General features: G+C 51.2%; 1 protein-coding gene across 1 annotated transcript in view; it reads left to right on the top strand.

The window, feature by feature from the left end:
* CUX2 (cut like homeobox 2) overlaps positions 1-19,480 on the top strand; it is a 171,794-nt gene extending 152,314 nt beyond the window's left edge. The window contains exons 17-22 of the mRNA XM_032595350.1: positions 1,295-2,085; positions 2,820-2,979; positions 9,616-9,885; positions 11,082-11,270; positions 12,467-12,740; positions 16,431-19,480. Of these exons, the coding sequence (XP_032451241.1) occupies positions 1,295-2,085; positions 2,820-2,979; positions 9,616-9,885; positions 11,082-11,270; positions 12,467-12,740; positions 16,431-17,232 (2,486 nt within the window). The 3' untranslated portion in view covers positions 17,233-19,480. The remainder of the gene's footprint in view (positions 1-1,294; positions 2,086-2,819; positions 2,980-9,615; positions 9,886-11,081; positions 11,271-12,466; positions 12,741-16,430) is intronic.
* Positions 19,481-19,992: the final 512 nt, after the last annotated feature.

Genomic DNA, 19,992 nt, shown 5'->3' with positions numbered 1-19,992 from the left:
CCTTTGAGAGAGAGATCAAGGGGATTTTTCTTTTCATCTTAAGTTTTGCTTTCTTAACTCTCTGCAACAGGCATGCAGTACTCTTTTATTTTAATTGAGGCAAAATTTACTAACCGTTTTAAAGTGAACAATTCCATGGCATTTAGCATATTCACAATGTTGGGCAGCCACCACTGGATAGCATTCTGTTTGTGTGACCATGTCACTATTCATTATCCTTTCTGTTCTCCGTGAGCATTTGGGCTCATGCCATCATTTTGCTATTAGAATAAGTGAAGCGGCTTATTTTGTGTGCTGTAGTGTTTTTCTTGTCTTTGACATTTGCATAGATGGATCTTAGCACATTTAAAAGACAGGTCTTTTTTTACGTTACATTTTCCCCATGAGCACTTTCTCTACATAGGCTAAAATCTCTGTCTACCTGGTTTGTGATGGGCTGTCTAAGATTCTGCCATACGGACGGACCATAATTTATCCAACCCCCGATTGTTGGACACAGAAGTTGCTGCCAACGTTTTGCTGGCATAAACACAGGCATACCTCTTTTGAGTGCATTTCGTTGTGCTTTATAGATGTTGCTCTTGGTTTAAACTAAAGGTTTGTGGGGCGCCTGGGTGGCGCAGACGGTTAAGCGTCCGACTTCAGCCAGGTCACGATCTCGCGGTCCGTGAGTTCGAGCCCCGCGTCGGGCTCTGGGCTGATGGCTCAGAGCCTGGAGCCTGTTTCCGATTCTGTGTCTCCCTCTCTCTCTGCCCCTCCCCCGTTCATGCTCTGTCTCTCTCTGTCCCAAAAGTAAATAAACATTGAAAAAAAAAATTTAAAAAAAAAATAAACTAAAGGTTTGTGGCAACCCTGTGTCAAGCAAGTCTGTCGGCAGCATTGTTCCAGCATTTACTCACTCGGTGTCTCTGTGTGACGTTTGGGCAATTCTCTCAGTATTTCCAATGCTTTCATTATTACTCTATTTGTTATGATAATCTGTGGTCAGAGATTAGGGCTTCCTGAAAGCTCAGGTGATGGTTGGCATTTTTGAGTGATGAAGTATTTTTTAGTTAAGGTATGTACGTTGGGGTTTTTCTGAGGCATAATGCTGTTGCACACCAAATAGACTACGGTGCAGCATAAACATAATTTTTGTATACGCTCGGAAACCAAAAAAGTCACTTGACTGGTTTTATTGCAGTATCTCCACAGTATCTCCAAAGTATACTTACACAGATGCCGTGAACATCTTTGCCCTTGAAACCATGCCCCTGACCGTGGGCCTCTGGCCACCCTGTCCTCCTCCCCACAGGTGAGTCCAAGAACTCCACGGCCCCACTGGGCATCACCAACGGCACGGCCCCCGCCAGCACCTCGGAAGATGCCATCAAGAACATTCTGGAGCAAGCGCGCCGCGAGATGCAGGCGCAACAGCAGGCCCTGCTGGAGATGGAGGCCGGCCCCCGGGGCCGCTCGGTGCCTCCCTCGCCCCCAGAGCGGCCCTCGCTGGCCACTGCGAGCCAGAACGGGGCTCCGACCTATGTCAAGCAGGAGGACGGCAGCGGTGGTGGTGGCGGCGGGGGAACCAGCAGCAGCGCCACACAGACCTCCCTCACGGTCTTGTCCCCTGCTGCCTTCGTGCAGAGCATCATCCGGAAGGTCAAGTCGGAGATCGGCGACGCCGGCTACTTCGACCACCACTGGGCCTCGGACCGTGGCCTGCTCAGCCGCCCCTACACCTCTGTCTCACCCTCCCTCTCCTCCTCCTCCTCCGGCTACTCCGGACAGCCCAACGGGCGGGCCTGGCCCCGTGGGGACGAGGCCGCCACGGCCCCCGAGGACGAAGCGGCGGGGGGCGAGGATGAGCCTCCCAGAGTGGGCGAGCTGAAGGCCGAAGGTGGCGTCCCCGAGGCGGGCAGCGGTGGGCGGCTGGCCTACTACCCAGCGTACGTGCCCCGCACACTGAAGCCTACCGTGCCGCCCCTGACCCCCGAGCAGTACGAGCTTTACATGTACCGGGAGGTGGATACACTGGAGCTGACGCGCCAGGTCAAGGAGAAGCTGGCCAAGAATGGAATCTGCCAGAGGATCTTCGGGGAGAAGGTGAAGATAGTGGGGCCCTCGGGACCTGGGGCGGGTGGACCACCGGAGGACCCAGCCCCCAGTGTTCATGGCCTTGAAAAGACAGGTTGTGTGCATGAACAGGAACAAGGCAAAAGCAGAATTCAAACCCAGGTCTGCATGACCCCCAACCCTTTTTCCTGCATCCACTCGTCCCTGGGCCCTGTGGGAAGGGAGGGCTGGGCTGACATTCAGTTCTATGGTTGTTAAAGCAGTGAAATGCTTCCCTCTGGTTAGGAGTAGCCACTTACCTCTCCTCCTCCAGAACCCTCCGTTCCTCCCAGTGGTCCAGCCACTAAAGGGTTAAGGCTCAGCCCAGCCAGGGTTCCCCTGCAATACCAGTGGTTAAGTAGTTTTGAACATCACTTCTGCCCTTGGCAGAGGAGCAGGTCAAGAGTCAGGTGAGTTGAGAGGAGGAGGAATGACGTCAAGGGAAGACCCCTCTTCCTAGAGGAGGGGGCTTTTGAGGGGGCTTAAAATCAAGAAGGATTCTTACACGTAGGGATATCTGGAAGGGCACTGCAGATGGGGGGGGTGGTGGGCACAGCACAGGCACACAGCAGGCACCTGGGAAATGAAGAACAAATCAAGGCAGCCCTGGCCTCCCAGGGAATCAGAGTGAACAGTGGGCCAAGTGTCCTGCAGAGAGGGAGGGAGGGGATGGCCGGGGTCCCAGGGGCCTGCCTCCCTACACTTCCTGCTCCGCCCATCCCCAGGTGCTGGGCCTGTCACAGGGCAGTGTGAGCGACATGCTGTCCCGGCCGAAGCCGTGGAGCAAGCTGACACAGAAGGGGCGAGAGCCCTTCATCCGCATGCAGCTGTGGCTCTCAGACCAGCTCGGCCAGGCCATCAGCCAGCAGCCCAGCGCCTCTCAGGGTGAGTGTGGTCGGGACCCTCTCGTGGGCTGCTGCCAGTGTGCCCCTAGATGGTCTCCCTGCTTTTTGTCCTTCCTTCAACCAGAGGGATGACGTCTGCCGGTGGTTTTAAACTCTAGGTGGCGCCTAGGTGCCTACAGCAAGCGGAGAAAATCATCTTTGGATGCAGAGCTGCCCTCCCATCCCCTGACCAGAATCACTGATTGATCTCTTTTTCCAAGCGACCCAGCATTCAGCCTCAGAATCCTTAGCACAGACATTTGGGCTGTTATCCATCCATTAATGATGCACAGGCAAGCTGGAGTCTGAACGTTGCCTGAGTGAGGAAACTGAGGCTCAGAGAATTGCCCAAAGTCATAGAGCTAGAAATGGAAGGACGGAGTCAGGGGAGGGACTCTAGGAAGTCTAGGCTCCCTCTGCCATGATGAGCAGTGGGCAGGTCAGTCAGTCCTGGTGAAGTGCAGGGATCAACAAGAATACTACCATAACACCAGGCAACAAAATCATCCCAGGAGATGGTGTTTATTTTAGAAGTTCGTGTCCACAAGACAAGACCGCACATTGTTGGAGCATTGGCTACAAGCCTATCGATTAAAATATCAAAAAGAGGGGCACCTGGCTGACTGAGTCGGTAGAGCAGGTGACTCTCGATCTCAGGGTCATGAGTTCAAGCCCCATGCTGGGTGTAGAGCTTGCTTAAACAAAATGTTGGGGCACCTGAGTGGCTCAGTCGGTTAAGCGTCTGACTCTTGATTTTGGCTCAGGTCATGATCTCTTGGTTTGTGGGATTGAGCCCTGCATTGGGCTGCACACTGATAGCAGAGCCTGCTTGAGATTCTCTCTCCCCCTCTCTCTGCCCCTCTCCAACTGGCACATGCAATCTCTCTCTCACTCTCTATTAAAATAAGTAAACCTTTAAAAAAAATTTTTAATGTCAAAAAGAGTCACCACTCACCAGCCTGGGAAGAGGGGTTCCACAGGGAAGGGGACCAGGAGGAGATCGGGAGGGGAGGGCTCTGGCTGGCTCTGTTACTTTTTTTTTTTCCAGAGAGAGAGAGAGCACAAGTGGTGGAGAAGGGCAAAAGGGAGAGAGAGAGAATCTTAAGCAGGCTCCATACTCAACGCGGAGTCCAATGCAGGGCTCAATCCCATGACCCTGGGATCATGACCTGAACCAAAATCAAGACTCAGGATGCTCAACCAACTGAGCCACCCAGGCATACCTGTTGCTTGCTCTTTGTCTTTAAAACAAACAGGGAGGGGAGCCTGGGTGGCTCAGTCGGTTAAGCGTCCGACTTCAGCTCAGGTCATGATCTCATGGTTCATGGGTTCGAGCCCCACATCAGGCTCTGCGCTGAAAATTCAGAGCCTGGAGCCTGCTCCAGATTCTGTGTCTCCCTCTCTCTCTGCCCCTCCTGCCCCCTCAAAAATAAACATAAAAAAAGTTGGGGAGAGGGGCGCATGGGTGGCTCAGTTGGTTAAGCATTAGACTCTTGGTTTCGACTCAGGTCATGATCTCAGGGTTCATGGGTTCAAGCCCCAGACTCTGTGCTGACGGCACACAGCCTGCTTGGGATTCGGTCTCCCTCTCTCTCTGCCCCTCCCCTGCTCGCTATCTCTCTCTTTCAAAAATAAACATTAAAAATTTTTTTTTTAAATAAAAAGAGGGAAATTTGAAGCAAATAACAGAGTGTTCACATCTATTTGGGTCATGGACCCAGGGAAGGGAAGGAGGATTTACATTTTCTTTTTTGTATATTTCTAGACTTTGAAATATTTTATAATTAAAATTTTAATTGAAAATGCCTGCCCCACCAGGCTGTTTTAAGAAGCACTCCAACAGTTCTAATGACCGCTGCCGTTTGTCACATAACACGGCTGAGCACCTGGTACTTTCATCTGTAATCCTCACGTCAGTCTTGACTGGAGGGACTGTTTGTCATTCCTACTTTCCAGAAGAAGAAATGGAGGGTCTGAGTAGGACAGTGATTTGCCCAAGGTCACCCGCTGGGTAGTGGCAGAGCCAAGCTTAGAACGCAGGGCATTTAGCCATCAGGGTCCACAAGAGTGCCCACCCCAGAGCCCATACCTGTGGCAGAGTTCCCGTCCTTGTGCTGTGTTGTGTTGTATTTTAATTAGTTTTCTTATTCTGGTAAAATTGATGTAACATAAAATTTACCATTTGAACCCCTTTTAAAGTGTACAATTCAGTGGCATTTATTACATTCACAATTTTACACAACCACCACCTCTGCCTAGTTCCAGGACATTCTCATCACCCCCAAGAAGAGCCCTGTGCCCATTAAGCAGTCATGCCCACTCACCCCTCCCCCAGGCCCTGCAACCACGAATCTGCTTCCTGTCCACATGGATTTGCCTCTTATCCATGGAATCGTACAATATGTGGCTTTTTGTGTCCGGCTTTCACTTAGCATATGTTTCCAAGGTACATCCAGGCTGTAGCATGTGTCAGTACTTCATTCCTTTTTATGGCCAAATGATATTTCCTTCAGACCACCTTTTGGCTACTGTGAATAATGTTGCCATGAACACCCATGTGCATGTTTTTGAACACCTGCTTCTGATTCCTTTCGCCGTATACCTCAGAGTGGAATTGCTGGGTCATATGATTTTTTTTTAATGTTTTTATTTATTTTTGAGACAGAGACAGAGCGTGAGCAGGGGACGGGCAGAGAGAGAGGGAGACACAGAATCTGAAGCAGGCTCCAGGCTCTGAGCTGTCAGCCCAGAGCCCGACGTGGGGCTCGAACCCACAGACTGTGAGATCATGACCTGAGCTGAAGTCGGGCGCTTAACCGACTGAGCCACCCAGGTGCCCCATATGATTATTTTTTTATAAAGTTTATCTATTTTGAGAGAGAGCGTGCACTCACATGCACGCATGGCAGAGAGAGAGGGAAAGAGAATCCCAAGCAGCCTTCATGCTGTCAGTATAAAGCCCAATGCGGGGCTCGAACTCATGAATGGTGAGATCATGACCTGAGCTGAAATCAAGAGTCGGACACTCAACCAACTAAGCCACCCAGGTGCCCTGGTTTTATGATAATTCTGTGTTTAACTCGCTGAGGAGCTTCCGACCTGTTTTCCATAGCGACTGCACCATTTCACGTCCCGGCAGCAGTGTGGTGGGAGGGGTTCCTATTTCTCCACCTCCTCACCAACACCTGCTATTCTCCCTCTTTGACTGTAGCCATCCCAGCGGGTGTGAATTGGTATCTCATTGCAGTTTGATCTGCATTTCCTCTATGTCTAATGGTTCTGGTTTTTAAAAATGTCTTTGTTGTGTAGGATAGGATTAGGCAAGGACAATCAAGAAAGGTGTTCCTCGTGGAGGAAACAGGACAAGCAAAAGCTAGGAGGATCATTCACAGATTGGGAAGGGAGTGAGGCCCAGTGAGCGTGGCCACCCCTGTCCCTCCACAGACCAGGAAGCCAGGGCCCAGGTTCATGGAAGCAGAGATGTGAGCAGTAGCTGCCGGCTTGACATGGTAGGGGGTGGCCGATCCAACCAAGGCCCCCACAGCCACCACCTGTCCACGACCTAGAGGCAGGAGAGGTATCCACTGCCCATAGCGTCCCACAGAGTCCAGCCATCGGGTTGAGTATGAACCTGTTCCGGCCCCCATTTTGTCCTTGGCCCGGCGACCTGAGGGTGAGCTGCTTGCCAAAGGCGGGTTCCAAAGCATGGCCTCCCTCACACCAGCTGCCTGCCACAAAACCTGCTTCAAATCACCAGCCCTTCAGCGAAGCCCACAGTGGTGGGCATGGGTACATGTGTCTGAGGCTTCTCAGAATTCTCTAGCAGTTGAGGAAGCCCTGTTCTCCCCACATCGTCTCCAACTTTTCTCCGAGTCTCTCCGTGTCATCTTTTCTCTCCCCTCTCCCTTTTCTTGCTGCCTTTCTTACTCTTTGTCCCAGTCTCTCTCCCCGCATCGCCTTCTTTCCGTGTCCCTCTCTCCCACTCTATTCTGTGTCCTCCGTCACTCCATCCCTCCTTCCATCTCTCCCTCACTGTCTCTCTTCATCGTAACCAATTGTCCCGTTTGCCCAGGGCATGGGACTTTCTGTACGACAACCAGGAAAGGCCTGGGCAGACAGACCAGGTGGTCACCTCCTCTCCCCACTCTGCCCCGCTCACATTCCTGTCCAGAGCCCCTGCTCAAGCCCCAGCCAACCTGACTGTCCGTGTCCAGCCTCTCAGTGCTTTGTATTTAGTGTGTTCCTCCTGATAGAGTTGATTTCTGAATCTTTCAGTAATTTTGTCAGAAGCAGTCCTTGAAGTCAGAGTAGTCAGAAGAGGCCAGTGTTCTGCCTGGAGGCTGGCTGGTTTCAGCCTCATCATCTGGGTTGCCCTCCGTCTCCTCATCCCGCTCCCTGTCTGGTTGGAAAGCTGGCCCTTTAGGTGGGGATGCAGGTTTTCCAAGAGGCAGATGCCTTCGAAGACCCTAGATTCTCCTCCAGCGGAACCCAACCCCTCTCCCGTGGCAGCGAGGGAAGGACTCTTGAAACAGCCTCTTGCTTCCCCAGACTGGCCCTTCCCCACCAGCTTTGCCTCTCTGATGGTGACAGTGATGGGGGGGGGGGGGGAACGTGTTAGCTCCAGCATCACGTTTGCCACCTGGATGACCAGGATCACCCCAGTTTGGGGGAGGCGGGGAGCAATAGTGTTCTCCTGACACCAGATATGGGCGGCCAGCCCCACAGGGCTGTGATGTCACCACTCAGAACTTGGAGGCTTCACTTTGCACCTTGCAGGGATAAGCAGAGGTCCTGACTCAAATTTATTCATTCAACAGGCTTCTTCCCAACACCTCCTTCTTCCCCAGGCTCCAGGACTCACCCACGACTTACCTGTGGTCCCTGCCTCCAGGGGCTTGTCATGGATAAGAGGAGAGTGATTCAGGGACTGGGCTTTAGCAAGGTCATCCTACCCAACCTGTATTCCACTTGGCTTTTCTAATATATATTCACACAAACATCTTTTGATAAATGAAAACTGTGGCTTATAAACTCACTTTTTAAATATGCCATTGTACTGTGGACATCCTTTCAGCTTTGTTGAGATAAACTTGACATATTAACATTGTGGGAGTTTAAATGATGATGATATGGTGATGATATGATATGCCTACGTATTGTAAAATGTTTGCCACAGTAAGACTAGTTACCGCATCCTTCGCCTCACGTAATTACCATTTTGTTGTTACGTTGGGAATAAAGTCCCTCTTTCATAGGCAGTGTCGAGTGTAAAATACTGAATTGTTAACCAGTCACCACACTGTACATTAGATCCCCAGAACTTACTCATCTTATGTGGACATCTTTTCATTATGTTGTTTTATGTTTATTTGTTTATTTTGAGAGAAAGAGAGCACAAGCAGGGGAGGGGCAGAGAGAGGGAGAGAGAGGATCCCAAGCAGGTTCTGTGCTGCCAGCACAGAGCTCGATGTGGGGCTCGATCCCACAAACTGTGGGATCATGACCTGAGCCGAAATCAAGAGTCGGACGCTTAACCTACTGAGCCACCCAGGCGCCCCTCATTATTTTTAATTGCTTCAGGAAATGACCGTATTTTATTTTGCTGATCTCTGATGGTTGAGCTTAAAGGGGTTGCCAACTTATTTTTTTGTAACTTTTCATTTCCGGAGTAATTTCTAATTAACTGAAGAGTTGAAACAATAGAACAAGCTCTCTGTACCCCACACACAGGCTCACCAACCGCTAATTTTGCCACATGTGCGCTCTTTCTCTCCCGACCATTTGAGGTATTAGTTGACAACATCATGTCCCTTTACCCCTAAATGCTTCAAAAAGTTTTTTCCCAAGAATGAGAAAGAAATGTGACAATGATACAATACTGTTAAGGTAGCCCACCATCTATATTCAGGTTTCTTTGGTTGTCCCTATAATATCCTTCACGTAATTTTTTAAAGTAAATTATATGTCCAACATGGGGCTTGAACACACAACCCCAAGATCAAGAGTCGCGTGCTCTACCGACCGAGCCAGCCCGGCACCCCATCCTTTATAAAATGTTGTTTCTCCCTGTCTAGGATCAGATCCAGGACTCCTTGTATTTAGTTGTCGTGTCTCTTTAGTCTCTCAGTTTGAACAATTCTTCTGCCTCTCTTTGTTTCCCAATTTTGACATTTTTGAAGCCGGTCATTCTATAGACTGTCTCAGTTCAGCTTTGTCCGATGCTTCCTTGCGCACTTTTAGGAGGAATATCACGGAACTGATGCTGTGTCCTTCTTCTCAGTACACGGCATCAGGAGGCATCAGTGTTCATTTGTCCTTTGATTGGCGATGTTAACTTTGATCATTTGGTTAAGGTGATGTCTGGCAAGTATCTATACTGAAGAGTTAACTACTTTTCCCTTTGTCATCAATGAGTGTCTTATAGAGAAATACCTAGAGACCGTGTAAATACCCTACTCTTCATCAAATTTGTATTCACTAGTTTTTGCATCCAGGATGGTCCCTGCCTAAGATATTACTATTGTGGTTGCAAAATGGACTGTTGCCAACACTTGGCCCTAACAAACAAGCCATCCAAACCATATTTGTCTGTTCCAAATGGCAGTAACTGCCTTCTCTGTCTCTCTGTGGCCCACAGCCAGTCCCACGGAACCGAGGTCCTCGCCGTCCCCACCCCCTAGCCCCACGGAGCCGGAGAGGAGCTCCCAGGAGCCCTTGAGCCTGGCACTGGAGGGCAGCAAGGAGAACCAGCAGCCGGAGGGACGCTCCAGCTCCTCGCTGGGGGGGAAGGTGTACTCGGGCAGCCAGGCCACGGGGGGCATCCAGGAGATTGTGGCCATGTCCCCCGAGCTGGACACATACTCCATCACCAAGAGAGTCAAAGAGGTCCTCACAGACAACAATCTAGGTACAGCGTGGTGGGAATCAAGGATGCTGCCTCCTGCCTTGATTGGCTCTTATTTGCCTTAAGCAGAGTGTCCTCACTGAGATCCCAGGGCCCAGAGTCCAGCCTGCAGGTGCATCCAGGACTCTGACCTGGGTCGGGTCCCTAGAATAGGACAAAAGGGAGGTGAGGGCAGGTCTGACGTGACCTGAAATCCTCAGCCCACAGTTGACAGTGAGACTCTGGCACAATCCTGACCCAGTGCCGAGCCCCTTGCCCTCTGGGGATCCAGGGGAGAAGCTGTCCTAGAACTCTTACATTCTTTGGATCACAAAATCCTCTGAGTCTCCAGTGCAGGTCATGCCCCTCTCCCAGAGGGGTGCACACGGACCCCAAATTTTTCATTGCAATTTTGATTATAAAAATAAGACATGTTCATTATTTTAAAATACCAAACAGTCTGGGGGGGGGAGCTAAAAAATAGATAAAATTCCCCCAACCTCCCAATCATCCTCCACAGTTCTTATATCTTTGATACTTTCTGAAAACCTGCAAGAATATGTGTATACCTTATTTCTTCATTTTTTTCCCTATGTAGCCGAATTTATATACGTACTGTCCTATAATTTGCTTTTTAGAAATGAACACTGTTTTGTGGACGCCCTTCCACATTAGAATGATCAGACCCCCTGCAGTCTTTTTCCCTGTTGCAGACTGTTTCGGGCCAGGGATGCCCCACATTTTTTACCCAATTGATGGGCATCTTGGTTATCTCCAGTATCCCTCCGCCTTTGAAACTACACCCGTGTGCATCTTTGTGCCTTTGAGCAAGTACAACTGGTGAATAGATCCCAGGCAGTGGAATTGCTGGATCAGAGAATATGCACATTGAACTTTTGATAGAATCTGTCAAATTGCTCTCTAATGAGGTGACACTAGTTTGTATGCATGAAGTTTTCAGACACGTTCAGGGAAGCTCCTACGAGGAAAGAAGGCCTAAATTATGAAAGCGTTTCTGTGGGTAGCTGTTGGGTCCCCTAACCCCAACCCCCTTTTTACAGAAAAGTCCCCTCCAGATTCACACCTGGTGTGGGTTCCCCGGTGTGTACGGTCCTTCCTTCTGAGTTAGTGGAGACATCCCCGGGTTCTCCTCTTTTTCTTGTCTCTTGAGAGCACTCTTCCCAGCCTGGGGGTAACAGGTTGCCCTCCCCTGTCCCTAGGGCAGCGGCTGTTTGGGGAGAGCATCCTGGGACTGACGCAGGGCTCCGTGTCTGACCTGCTGTCCCGGCCCAAACCCTGGCACAAGCTGAGCCTGAAGGGACGGGAGCCCTTTGTGCGCATGCAGCTGTGGCTCAATGACCCCCATAATGTGGAGAAGCTGAGGGACATGAAGAAGCTGGAGAAGAAAGGTGAGCACTGGGTATTCCGGGTGTGACTACAGGCTTTGCCTTTGGAACCGTACGTAGTGGTAACACAGATAAACCCAGGGCCCCACCGATCCCACCTCAGCCTGGTGCGGGCTGCAAAGGAAAAAACATAGCAATCCCCCAGAATATAATTGAAAGCAGTTAAAACATTTACTATATTTCCCGTGAAAATCCCAATACCTCCCCTCTCCCAGCATCCTTCCATACACCCAGAGCTGCTTCAAAGTCTTTGCCAGTCCCAACTGCATATTCCCCAGAATGCTCTCTCGCTCTCTCTCTCTCTCTGATCCCTCTTTGCCCATTACCCAGATTCTGAACAACAAAGCACAAAATTGGTCCAGCAAACAGGAGTCCTCCCTTGTGGGTGTGGAGGCGATTGCAGATTCTTACATTATATCCCTGAAAACATGAGCTGGCATTGAGCACCTGCCGCGTGCCCACCCAATCTCATGCTGTGCTGAAGGGATTCTAAAAAGCTCAAGGTTGGGAGATGAGATACAAGGAACTGAAAAGTTGTCACCCAGGGCACCAAGGGCCCAGGGCCAAGCCAGGCTGTGAAGGGCACACGAGCTGTTGGCATCTGTCAACTTTGCAGTTGAGAGCTTGGCCTGCCACTTCCTGGCTGTGTGACGTTGGGCAAGTTAATCCCTCTCTCTGTGCCTCATTCGCCTTCATCTGAAAAATATAAAAGTCTCATTGCTGTGAGGATTAAAGTACATCCTCCATTCTGCAGTAGGCTTCGTTTTCTCCCCTACATTTTGACAATTTGAGGGTGCGACGTGCAATTACGGGGATGGTTTACATTAATGTCCTTCCCCGGCCCCCAAGACTGCAGTGACATTCAGTGACGCTTGTGTCAAGAGGACGCTGAGTAGCACCGGTTTTGAGCACTTCCTGGGAGGGCCCTGCTAAGCCCTCTGCATGCTTGACACCTGGGTGCTAACGGCCAGACTTAGAGGCGGGTGTGAGCAGACCGGCCTCTCGGCCTCTCGGCAGAGGGGCCGGAAGGATGTGGAAGCAGAGCGAGGAGGGGGAAGAGGATGAGAGTGGCAGCGGGCCCCTGAGTTTGGGGCACCAGCCTGCAGCCGCCCCCTCCCCTCGCCCCGGTGTGCTTGCTGCCCCTGGGGGCTGGGCCTCGGGTCAGCCCCCCTCAGCGCTTCCTCCCCCGCCTGCCCCAGCCTACCTCAAGCGCAGGTACGGCCTCATTAGCACCGGCTCCGACAGCGAGTCTCCAGCCACCCGCTCCGAGTGCCCCAGCCCCTGCCTGCAGCCCCAGGACCTGAGCCTCCTGCAGATCAAGAAGCCCCGAGTGGTGCTGGCGCCCGAGGAGAAGGAGGCGCTGAAGAAGGCCTACCAGCTGGAGCCCTACCCCTCCCAGCAGACCATCGAGCTCCTCTCCTTCCAGCTCAACCTCAAGACCAACACCGTCATCAACTGGTTCCACAACTACAGGTGCAGTACTGGGGCGTGCCCACCGGGAGGGTGGCCCCATGCCAGGGCTGGGGGAGCCCAGCTGGGCCTCTGAGAGGCGGGGAGACCGTGTTACCTAGGTGTTTAGATGCAGATCCAGGCAAACCTGGGTGTAAATCCCACCTCCACCATTTCCAGCTGTGAGAACCTGAGCGGATCACTTCACCTCCCTGAGTCTCAGTCTCCTGACCTATAAAATGGGAACCGTAGTGGGATCTGCTTCCTAGAGCTGTCCTGAGGATTCAGTGGGCTACCGTATTTACACAAAATACTGGCCACATGGTGTGGGGTAGGTGATGACATTGTTGTCACTGCCTTAATTACTCATCCGGTTTGCTCTGTGTCTGCCTCTGTGAAGGGACAAGGAATGGTATTTGGGGCACAAGCCTGAGGAGCCCTAACAGCCCACTGAGACTCGTGTCGGGGCCCTGATTTGGGGCTCTTGGCCTCTCTCCCCGCAAGGCCAGAGGAACCCCTCTGGCAGCCCCTTAGCCTCCACCCTCCTGGAGGAGTGAGTGATGGCTGTTTCTATGGCTGCCTCCCACTCACCAGTCTCTGGTCTTGGGAGTCCCTGGCCCGCAGTGGTGGCTGGGCCTCCTGGGAGTTCAGTCCCAGGGCCGGCTGGGGGCATTGACTGGATTCAGTTCCTGAGTTCATTTCCTGAGTTCAGGGGAGAGCGCTGCAGAGAAGGCTTGGTGGAATTCTAGGGACCATCTTTGGGCCCCCTCCTCCCACCAAGCCTGAGCAGGAAAGGTCTCTGGGTGTCCGTGTTGTGCCAGACAGGGGAGTCTAACAATGTATTCCAGGGGCAGAGAGAAGGTATCTTGCTCCCTAAGGAAGAAGAGGAAGGAGGAGCTTAGAAAGGTGAAACATTTGAAATCTCTGTCCACAGCCCCGACACAGGCATCACACAGACCTGAGTTTAGTTCCACCTTGGCCGTGTGCTCTTGGGCAAGTCACTCTATTTCTCTGAGTCTCATCCCTATTTTACAGATAAGGAACCTAATACTCACCCCACAATGCTGAATCAAGGATCAAATGAAAAACTTGAGGCATAAATATGTTGTTAAATATTACTGCTTATGATCTGGCTCAGACTTGGAGCCTTCTAAACAGCAAATGACATAGGTCCTTAAATCCTTATATCCCCTTTCCCTTCCTGGGGGATATGGGGGTATCCTCTCCCCTCTTGTTCCCCACAGGAACTGAGCACTCCACTTTTATCTAACATATTCATTCAACAAATAGTTAGCAATGTAAGCACAGTGATCCAGGATCTGGAGATACAGGGGTTCAAAGCCAATATCCCTGGCCTTATAGAGCTTAAAATTATGAACCAGACAGTGTTACTACAGTTTAATTGCTATAAAACAGGAAAGAATAAGGGGCTAAGGAAAAAGAGAATTCCGTCCAGGGAAGACTTCCCAGAAGAGGTGGCATTTGAGCTGGGTTTTGAAGGATGACAAGGAATTTGCACCAAGAAGCAGAGAGAATTACACTCCCAAAAGAAACTGCTCTCAAAGAGTTATAGAAGAATATATTGTTTCATTTGGTAAATGTTTATTGAGCACCTACTCTGTACCAGGCACTGAGGAAAACAAGACAGAGTCCTTGCCCTTAGCATCTCTTATAGACCAGCAGAGAAGGTCACTATTAAATGAGCACTCATATTAATGTATCATTACAAACTGCAGTGAACTCTGGGAAAGGTGAACAACAGGATGTTTTGAGAATAAATTACCAGGGAGACCCTGCTATAGATTTAAGAGTCAGGAATTAAAAAAAAAAAAAAAAAAAAAAAAGGCGGGGGGGCACCTGGATGGCTCAGTCAGTTGAGCTTCCGCATTCAGCTCAGGTCATGATCTCATGGTCTGTGAGTTCGAGCCCCGCTTCGGGCTCTGTGCTGACAGCTTGGAGCCTGGAGCCTGCTTCAGGTTATGTGTTTCCCTCCCTCTCTGCCCCTCCCCCACTCGCCCTCTGTCTCTCTCAAAAATAAACGTTAAAAAAAATTTTTTTAAAGCAATTAAAAAAAATAGAAGAAAGAAAAAGAAAAAAGACTAGTTTATACTATGGTGTGGATGACTATTCGCCTCACATTTATATTTGAGCTACAGTTTGGAAGTTCTGATGATGGGACTTCAGGCACTGAGCCATTCTAACCCCCATCCGATCAATCCCACCTCAGTGGAAACCACTAGGGCTCTCCCTGGTCCCAGCAGCTATTCCTTCTAGAGGAGACTGAGGGTGAAGGTAGAGTCCCTTGAAAGGTGGGCAAGGCCACCTTTGTGGAGAGACTGGGGACTGAAGCAAATGACCCCTCACAGTCCTTCTAGGCCCAGGATCCTGGGATGGCACTCCATCCCCAACCTGGGCAGGGAGCCAGGGAGGCAGGAGAGTATAGCCAGATAACTGGGTTCCCGGCCCAAATGCTCGCTCTGTGAGCATGTGCCTCTCTGAGCCTTGTCTCCTGTATCTATAGGAATGAGACTAGTATCTCTCTCATGAGGTTATTATGAAAAATAAATGAAATAATCTGCAAACAGTGTTTGGCCTGGTGCCTGATACATGATAAGCACCCATTATTACGATGTTTATAATTACAATTTAAATTGTTAGTATTATATATCAGTAACATGTAGTTTAATATAAATGGGCAGAGGGCCACAGCACTGAAGGTGCTGAGGAAGCCCTTTTGCTCTATGACCTTGGACAAGCCGTTCGACCTCTCTGACCCTCATTTGTCTTTAGGAAGATAACTGCTGGGCTTAGCCCCAGTCCAGGCTCTTCTTGCTCTCCAACATGTGTCAGACCAAGTTTCCCTCTGACAGCAGGGAAGCGGTTGAAGCAGGGAGAGAGAGAGCGAGCTCTGGACTGGAATCTGGGCTACCCAGGTTCTGGTCCTAGCTCTGCCGTGCGCACCGTGGTGGTCCAGACAAGTCACTCTCCACACTTCCCCTTCTGGGCTGACGTCTAAGAGTCCCTCCAGGAAGGAAGCAGAGAGTTGGGGCCACAAACTAGATCTGGGTTTGGCTTCAAGAAATACTCTAGACTGGTGCCGTCCAAAAGAAATATAATGCGAGCCACATGGCATTTAAAGTTTTCTGGGAGCCACATTAAAAAAAATAAATAAAAAGAAACACACGAAATTAATTGTAATTTGTTTTATTTAGCCTAAATAACCATTTCAATGTGCAGTTAACATAAAAACGTAATTCATGAGACCTTCTACTTTTCTCGTAGGAAGCCTTCAAAATCCAGTATGTATTTTCACCCTTAGAGCACATCTCAGTTCAGACTAGCCACGTTTCAAATGCTCAAGAGCCACGTGTGGCCAGTGGCTACTGTACTGGGCAGCACAGGTCTAGGTCATGAGCTCTGGGATCCAGCAGTCCTGAGTTCAAGCCCTGGCTCTGCTCCTTACTGGCCGTGTGACCCGGAGCAGGTCGCTCAACATCTCGGAGGCTTGTTTCCTCCTCCGCGAAGTAGGAATAATAATAGCACCCGCCAGTAAGGTTGTTGACGGGGCTCACTCAGATGCCGCCTGCCAAGAAGCTTAGTGCTTAGTGAGCCCCTGGGGAAGTGGGTGGGGACAAAATGCCACTTGTCGGGATCGAATCTAGGGTTAGCCAGGTCCCCCGGCCAGCCCTTCGCTCACCGCCATCTCTGCCCCAGGTCCCGGATGCGCCGGGAGATGTTGGTGGAGGGGACCCAAGACGAACCAGACCTCGACCCCAGTGGGGGTCCCGGCGTCCTGCCACCAGGCCACTCCCGCCCAGACCCTACCCCACAGAGCCCTGACTCCGAGGCTGAGGACCAGAAGCCTCCTGTGAAGGAGCTGGAGCCTCAGGAGGGCTCTGAGGAGCGCGTCATACCCCCGACCACCCAGGACAAGGCCCAGGTGAGGATTAAGCAGGAACAGACTGAGGAGGATGCAGAGGAAGAGGCGGGAACCCAGCTCCGGGACCCAGGGGAGCCAGACGAAGGCCAAGGTTGCCCCAAAGAGGCGCAGCCCGACCATCCGGGTAATGACAGACTCCCGAAAGTGGCCCCAGGGCTCCTCCTTCCAGGCGGGACCACTCCAGACTGCCCCTCACTGCAGCCCCCCCAGGAGAGCGAGGGTGGGGAGCGGCTACACCCGGACCCTCTGAGTTTTAAGTCGGTCTCCGAGTCCTCGCGCTGCAGCCTGGAGGTGTTGCTGAACTCACCGTCAGCCGCCTCCTCACCGGGCCTCATGATGTCTGTGTCACCTGTCCCCTCCTCCTCAGCCCCCATCTCCCCATCCCCACCCGGCGCCCCTCCCGCCAAAGTGCCGAGCGCCAGCCCCACTGCCGACACGGCTGGGGCCCTGCACCCCAGCGCCAAGGTGAACCCCAACTTGCAGCGGCGACACGAGAAGATGGCCAACCTGAACAGCATCATCTACCGGCTAGAGAGGGCCGCCAATCGGGAGGAGGCCTTGGAGTGGGAGTTCTGAAGGCGGCCGGGCGCACGAGGGCAGGGGGCACACGGGGGGCCGCCCTTCCCGCTCTCACTCGCTCTGCCAGGCAGGGTGGGGGAAGGAAGGGAGGAACTCGACCATCAAAATGTGGGCAGCAGTGTGATGCAGTTTACGTTTTCTGTCGTAACCCTAGTTCTGGGACGCGGCGCAGGAGCGGGTGGGGCGTGTGCCACCACCGCCTCTCCTTGGCACCCGCCGCCCGCGGGGCGCCCCCTTCTCCACCCTGGCCTCTCTGCGGGAGGCACAAGCGATGTGGCACCACATTCTCACCTGGAAACTCCAAACTCTTTTAGAAAAATAAATATTTATAGACCTCTTTTAGATATTTTAATAAAGGATCCTTTGGAATTTATTCCCAGCCAATGCTGTTTTGATATTACAGAGAGTTATAAAATCAGGATGCGGTCACAACTGTTGCGAAGTATACACCGAAGTTGTGTCGTTTTTGCCACTAGATGAGATTAAAAGAAGACAATTGTTCAAAGCCATCACAAAACACTCTAAGACTGACCAAAATTTAGATGACCCTTGAACTGCGGTCTTTTGCCACATCTGTCTGTGAGACACAGCACACTGCTACTGCCCTTCCAGAAACCGTGCTGAAAAGAGAAAGTCCAAAAGACTCTAAACGAAAACCTCAATGCCGTTGAGGATGTGTTTCATTCTGGTGGTCTGTTTTGCAACCTTGATAACACAGAACGTCCCGTGCCGTTGTAAGTGTTGTAGAGATGTGGGCTGTGGCCGGCCATCCTACCCGAGATGTGACCTGGTACAAAACAAACTACTTCTCCTCCCTCCGGTCAGAAGCCTGTGGGCCACGGAGGTCGGACACCCAGCCTGTCCATCTGTAGACGAGATGTGTTTCTGGATCCTTTGGAAAGCTGGGCGTGGGGTCAGGTGATTGGAGGGCAGCATTTGAGCCAGAGTGACCCTGTTCCCCAACCTGAATCGTGGCCACGGCACAGGAAGTTTCCCCACTGGCTTTCCAGAGCAGGACTGTGGCCACCATCTCTCCCTCCCTGTGTTTTAAGAAAATAATAGCGATGGTCGTCCCACGAACGCCCAGCACCAAAAAGTAGATTCATCTATCTAGAGACCCCAGCCCTCCTTCTTGCCATCTTCTCTCTCAAGTTGACCCAGGTGCTGTTTCTGGAAGGCATCTGCAACTCCCCAGTCCAGAACAAAGCGAGAAGGTTGAGTTCATGGCATGGCCACCATACCCCAGCCTCTAAGTCTACCCTCCTGCCTCCCAGCGCACGACCTTTTGGGGAGCAAAGACTCCATCCCCCCAACTCGGAGAAGCCCTTCCTCTAGCATCTTCGTCGTCAGGGTCTCTGGCAGGAGAGTTCCCCGTTTGGATGGAACTGCCACCATGTTGGTTTTTGACTCTCTCCCTCTCTCTCTCTCTGTCTCTCTCCCGTTTTTATTTCTTTTCCTTTTTCAAACTCTCTGTGGGAAGGCTGAGTTGGTTGACTCCCCAGCTGAATCCAGAATGACGATGAAAAGGTGGCCATAATCGGTACCAATCCAATGCCAGGGGGAGACGGCTGGTGGGTCTCAAGGATGCAGCAAGCATTTCGAAACGAGGCCAGTAAAACCCAGTGATCAGAAGGGGACAATTGAGGGCTGTTCCAGAAATCTCAACTCTCATGCACCCAGCCCAGGCTGCAGTCTCCACACCAATCAGTGAAGAACAACGCAAACCCTGCAGGAAAACGTCCTTTTCCACACACCCAGGCTATGCATTGAAGAGTTTTCCACTGTATACATTTTTATCCAGAGGAAGGTATTTTTATATTTTGACAATAGGAAACAGTGACCAATTTTCAGAGTAATCAAATCTGGAACAAACGAAACGTCTCCTTTTAGCCACCGCCGCCCTGTCACAAGACAACCGTGAGGGAACACACCGCTTTCTACTGTCGAAACCCATCCAACATTGAAACCCAGGCTCACCCGTAGACTACAGATCTTAGAGGACTAAATCTGGCTTTTGTGTGACGGGATTTGATTAAGCACTTAGGATAGTCTTTTGAACACAGAAATCCTGTTGTACTTAAAGCTAGCAGACCCATGAACAACTTTGTCAGGTTCACGTCCTATAACGGTAAAAACAAAACAAAAACCCACAAAACCGTTTCTATGAGAGATTGATGAACTTTGTTTAAAATTTTAAAAACACGTTCTGTAAACGCGTCGCTCAATACAGAATTGTATAATAATGTCTGGGTGTCCTGCTTGCTTTGTTCTGCAGCTGGGGAGGCAAATTGGGGGTCCAGTCTGGCCCTCAGAGGCATTTTACAAAACAGTATTTTTTAAAACTGACCTTTTAATTAGTTTGCCACCATTAAAATATGGGGGCGTGTCACACAAAAATCTCAATTACCGGCTTCTCTTGGAAACTGTAGATCTGTCTGGCCACGCTGGACCAAAGTTGCAGTGTGACCGCAGCTAGCTGAGGAGCAGATCCCCCCCCCCCTTTAGACAGGACATTTGCCTTTGAACTGCGTCAGCCCTCACCTGTGCCACCTGCCTGGGTCCTACGGACATCTCTGTTGGTGATTGTGCTACGGGCTCCAGCAAAGGGAAATGGAAGGATTGGAATCCATTTTTCTCCTCAGTGCAGCAGGGTGGAATCAAGTTAAACTCTGGGGCCGAGATCATGCCCTGCCCCCAGATCAGTGGCCACAGGTCATGGCCCTACGACCAACCAGTTTACAAGCTGTGCCCACCTCA

The sequence above is a fragment of the Lynx canadensis genome, chromosome D3 (assembly GCF_007474595.2).
Source record: "Lynx canadensis isolate LIC74 chromosome D3, mLynCan4.pri.v2, whole genome shotgun sequence".
In the NCBI taxonomy this organism is placed as follows: Eukaryota; Metazoa; Chordata; class Mammalia; order Carnivora; family Felidae; genus Lynx; species Lynx canadensis.
Note: the sequence above shows the minus strand (reverse complement) of the source record. Positions and strands in the feature narration are given on the sequence as shown.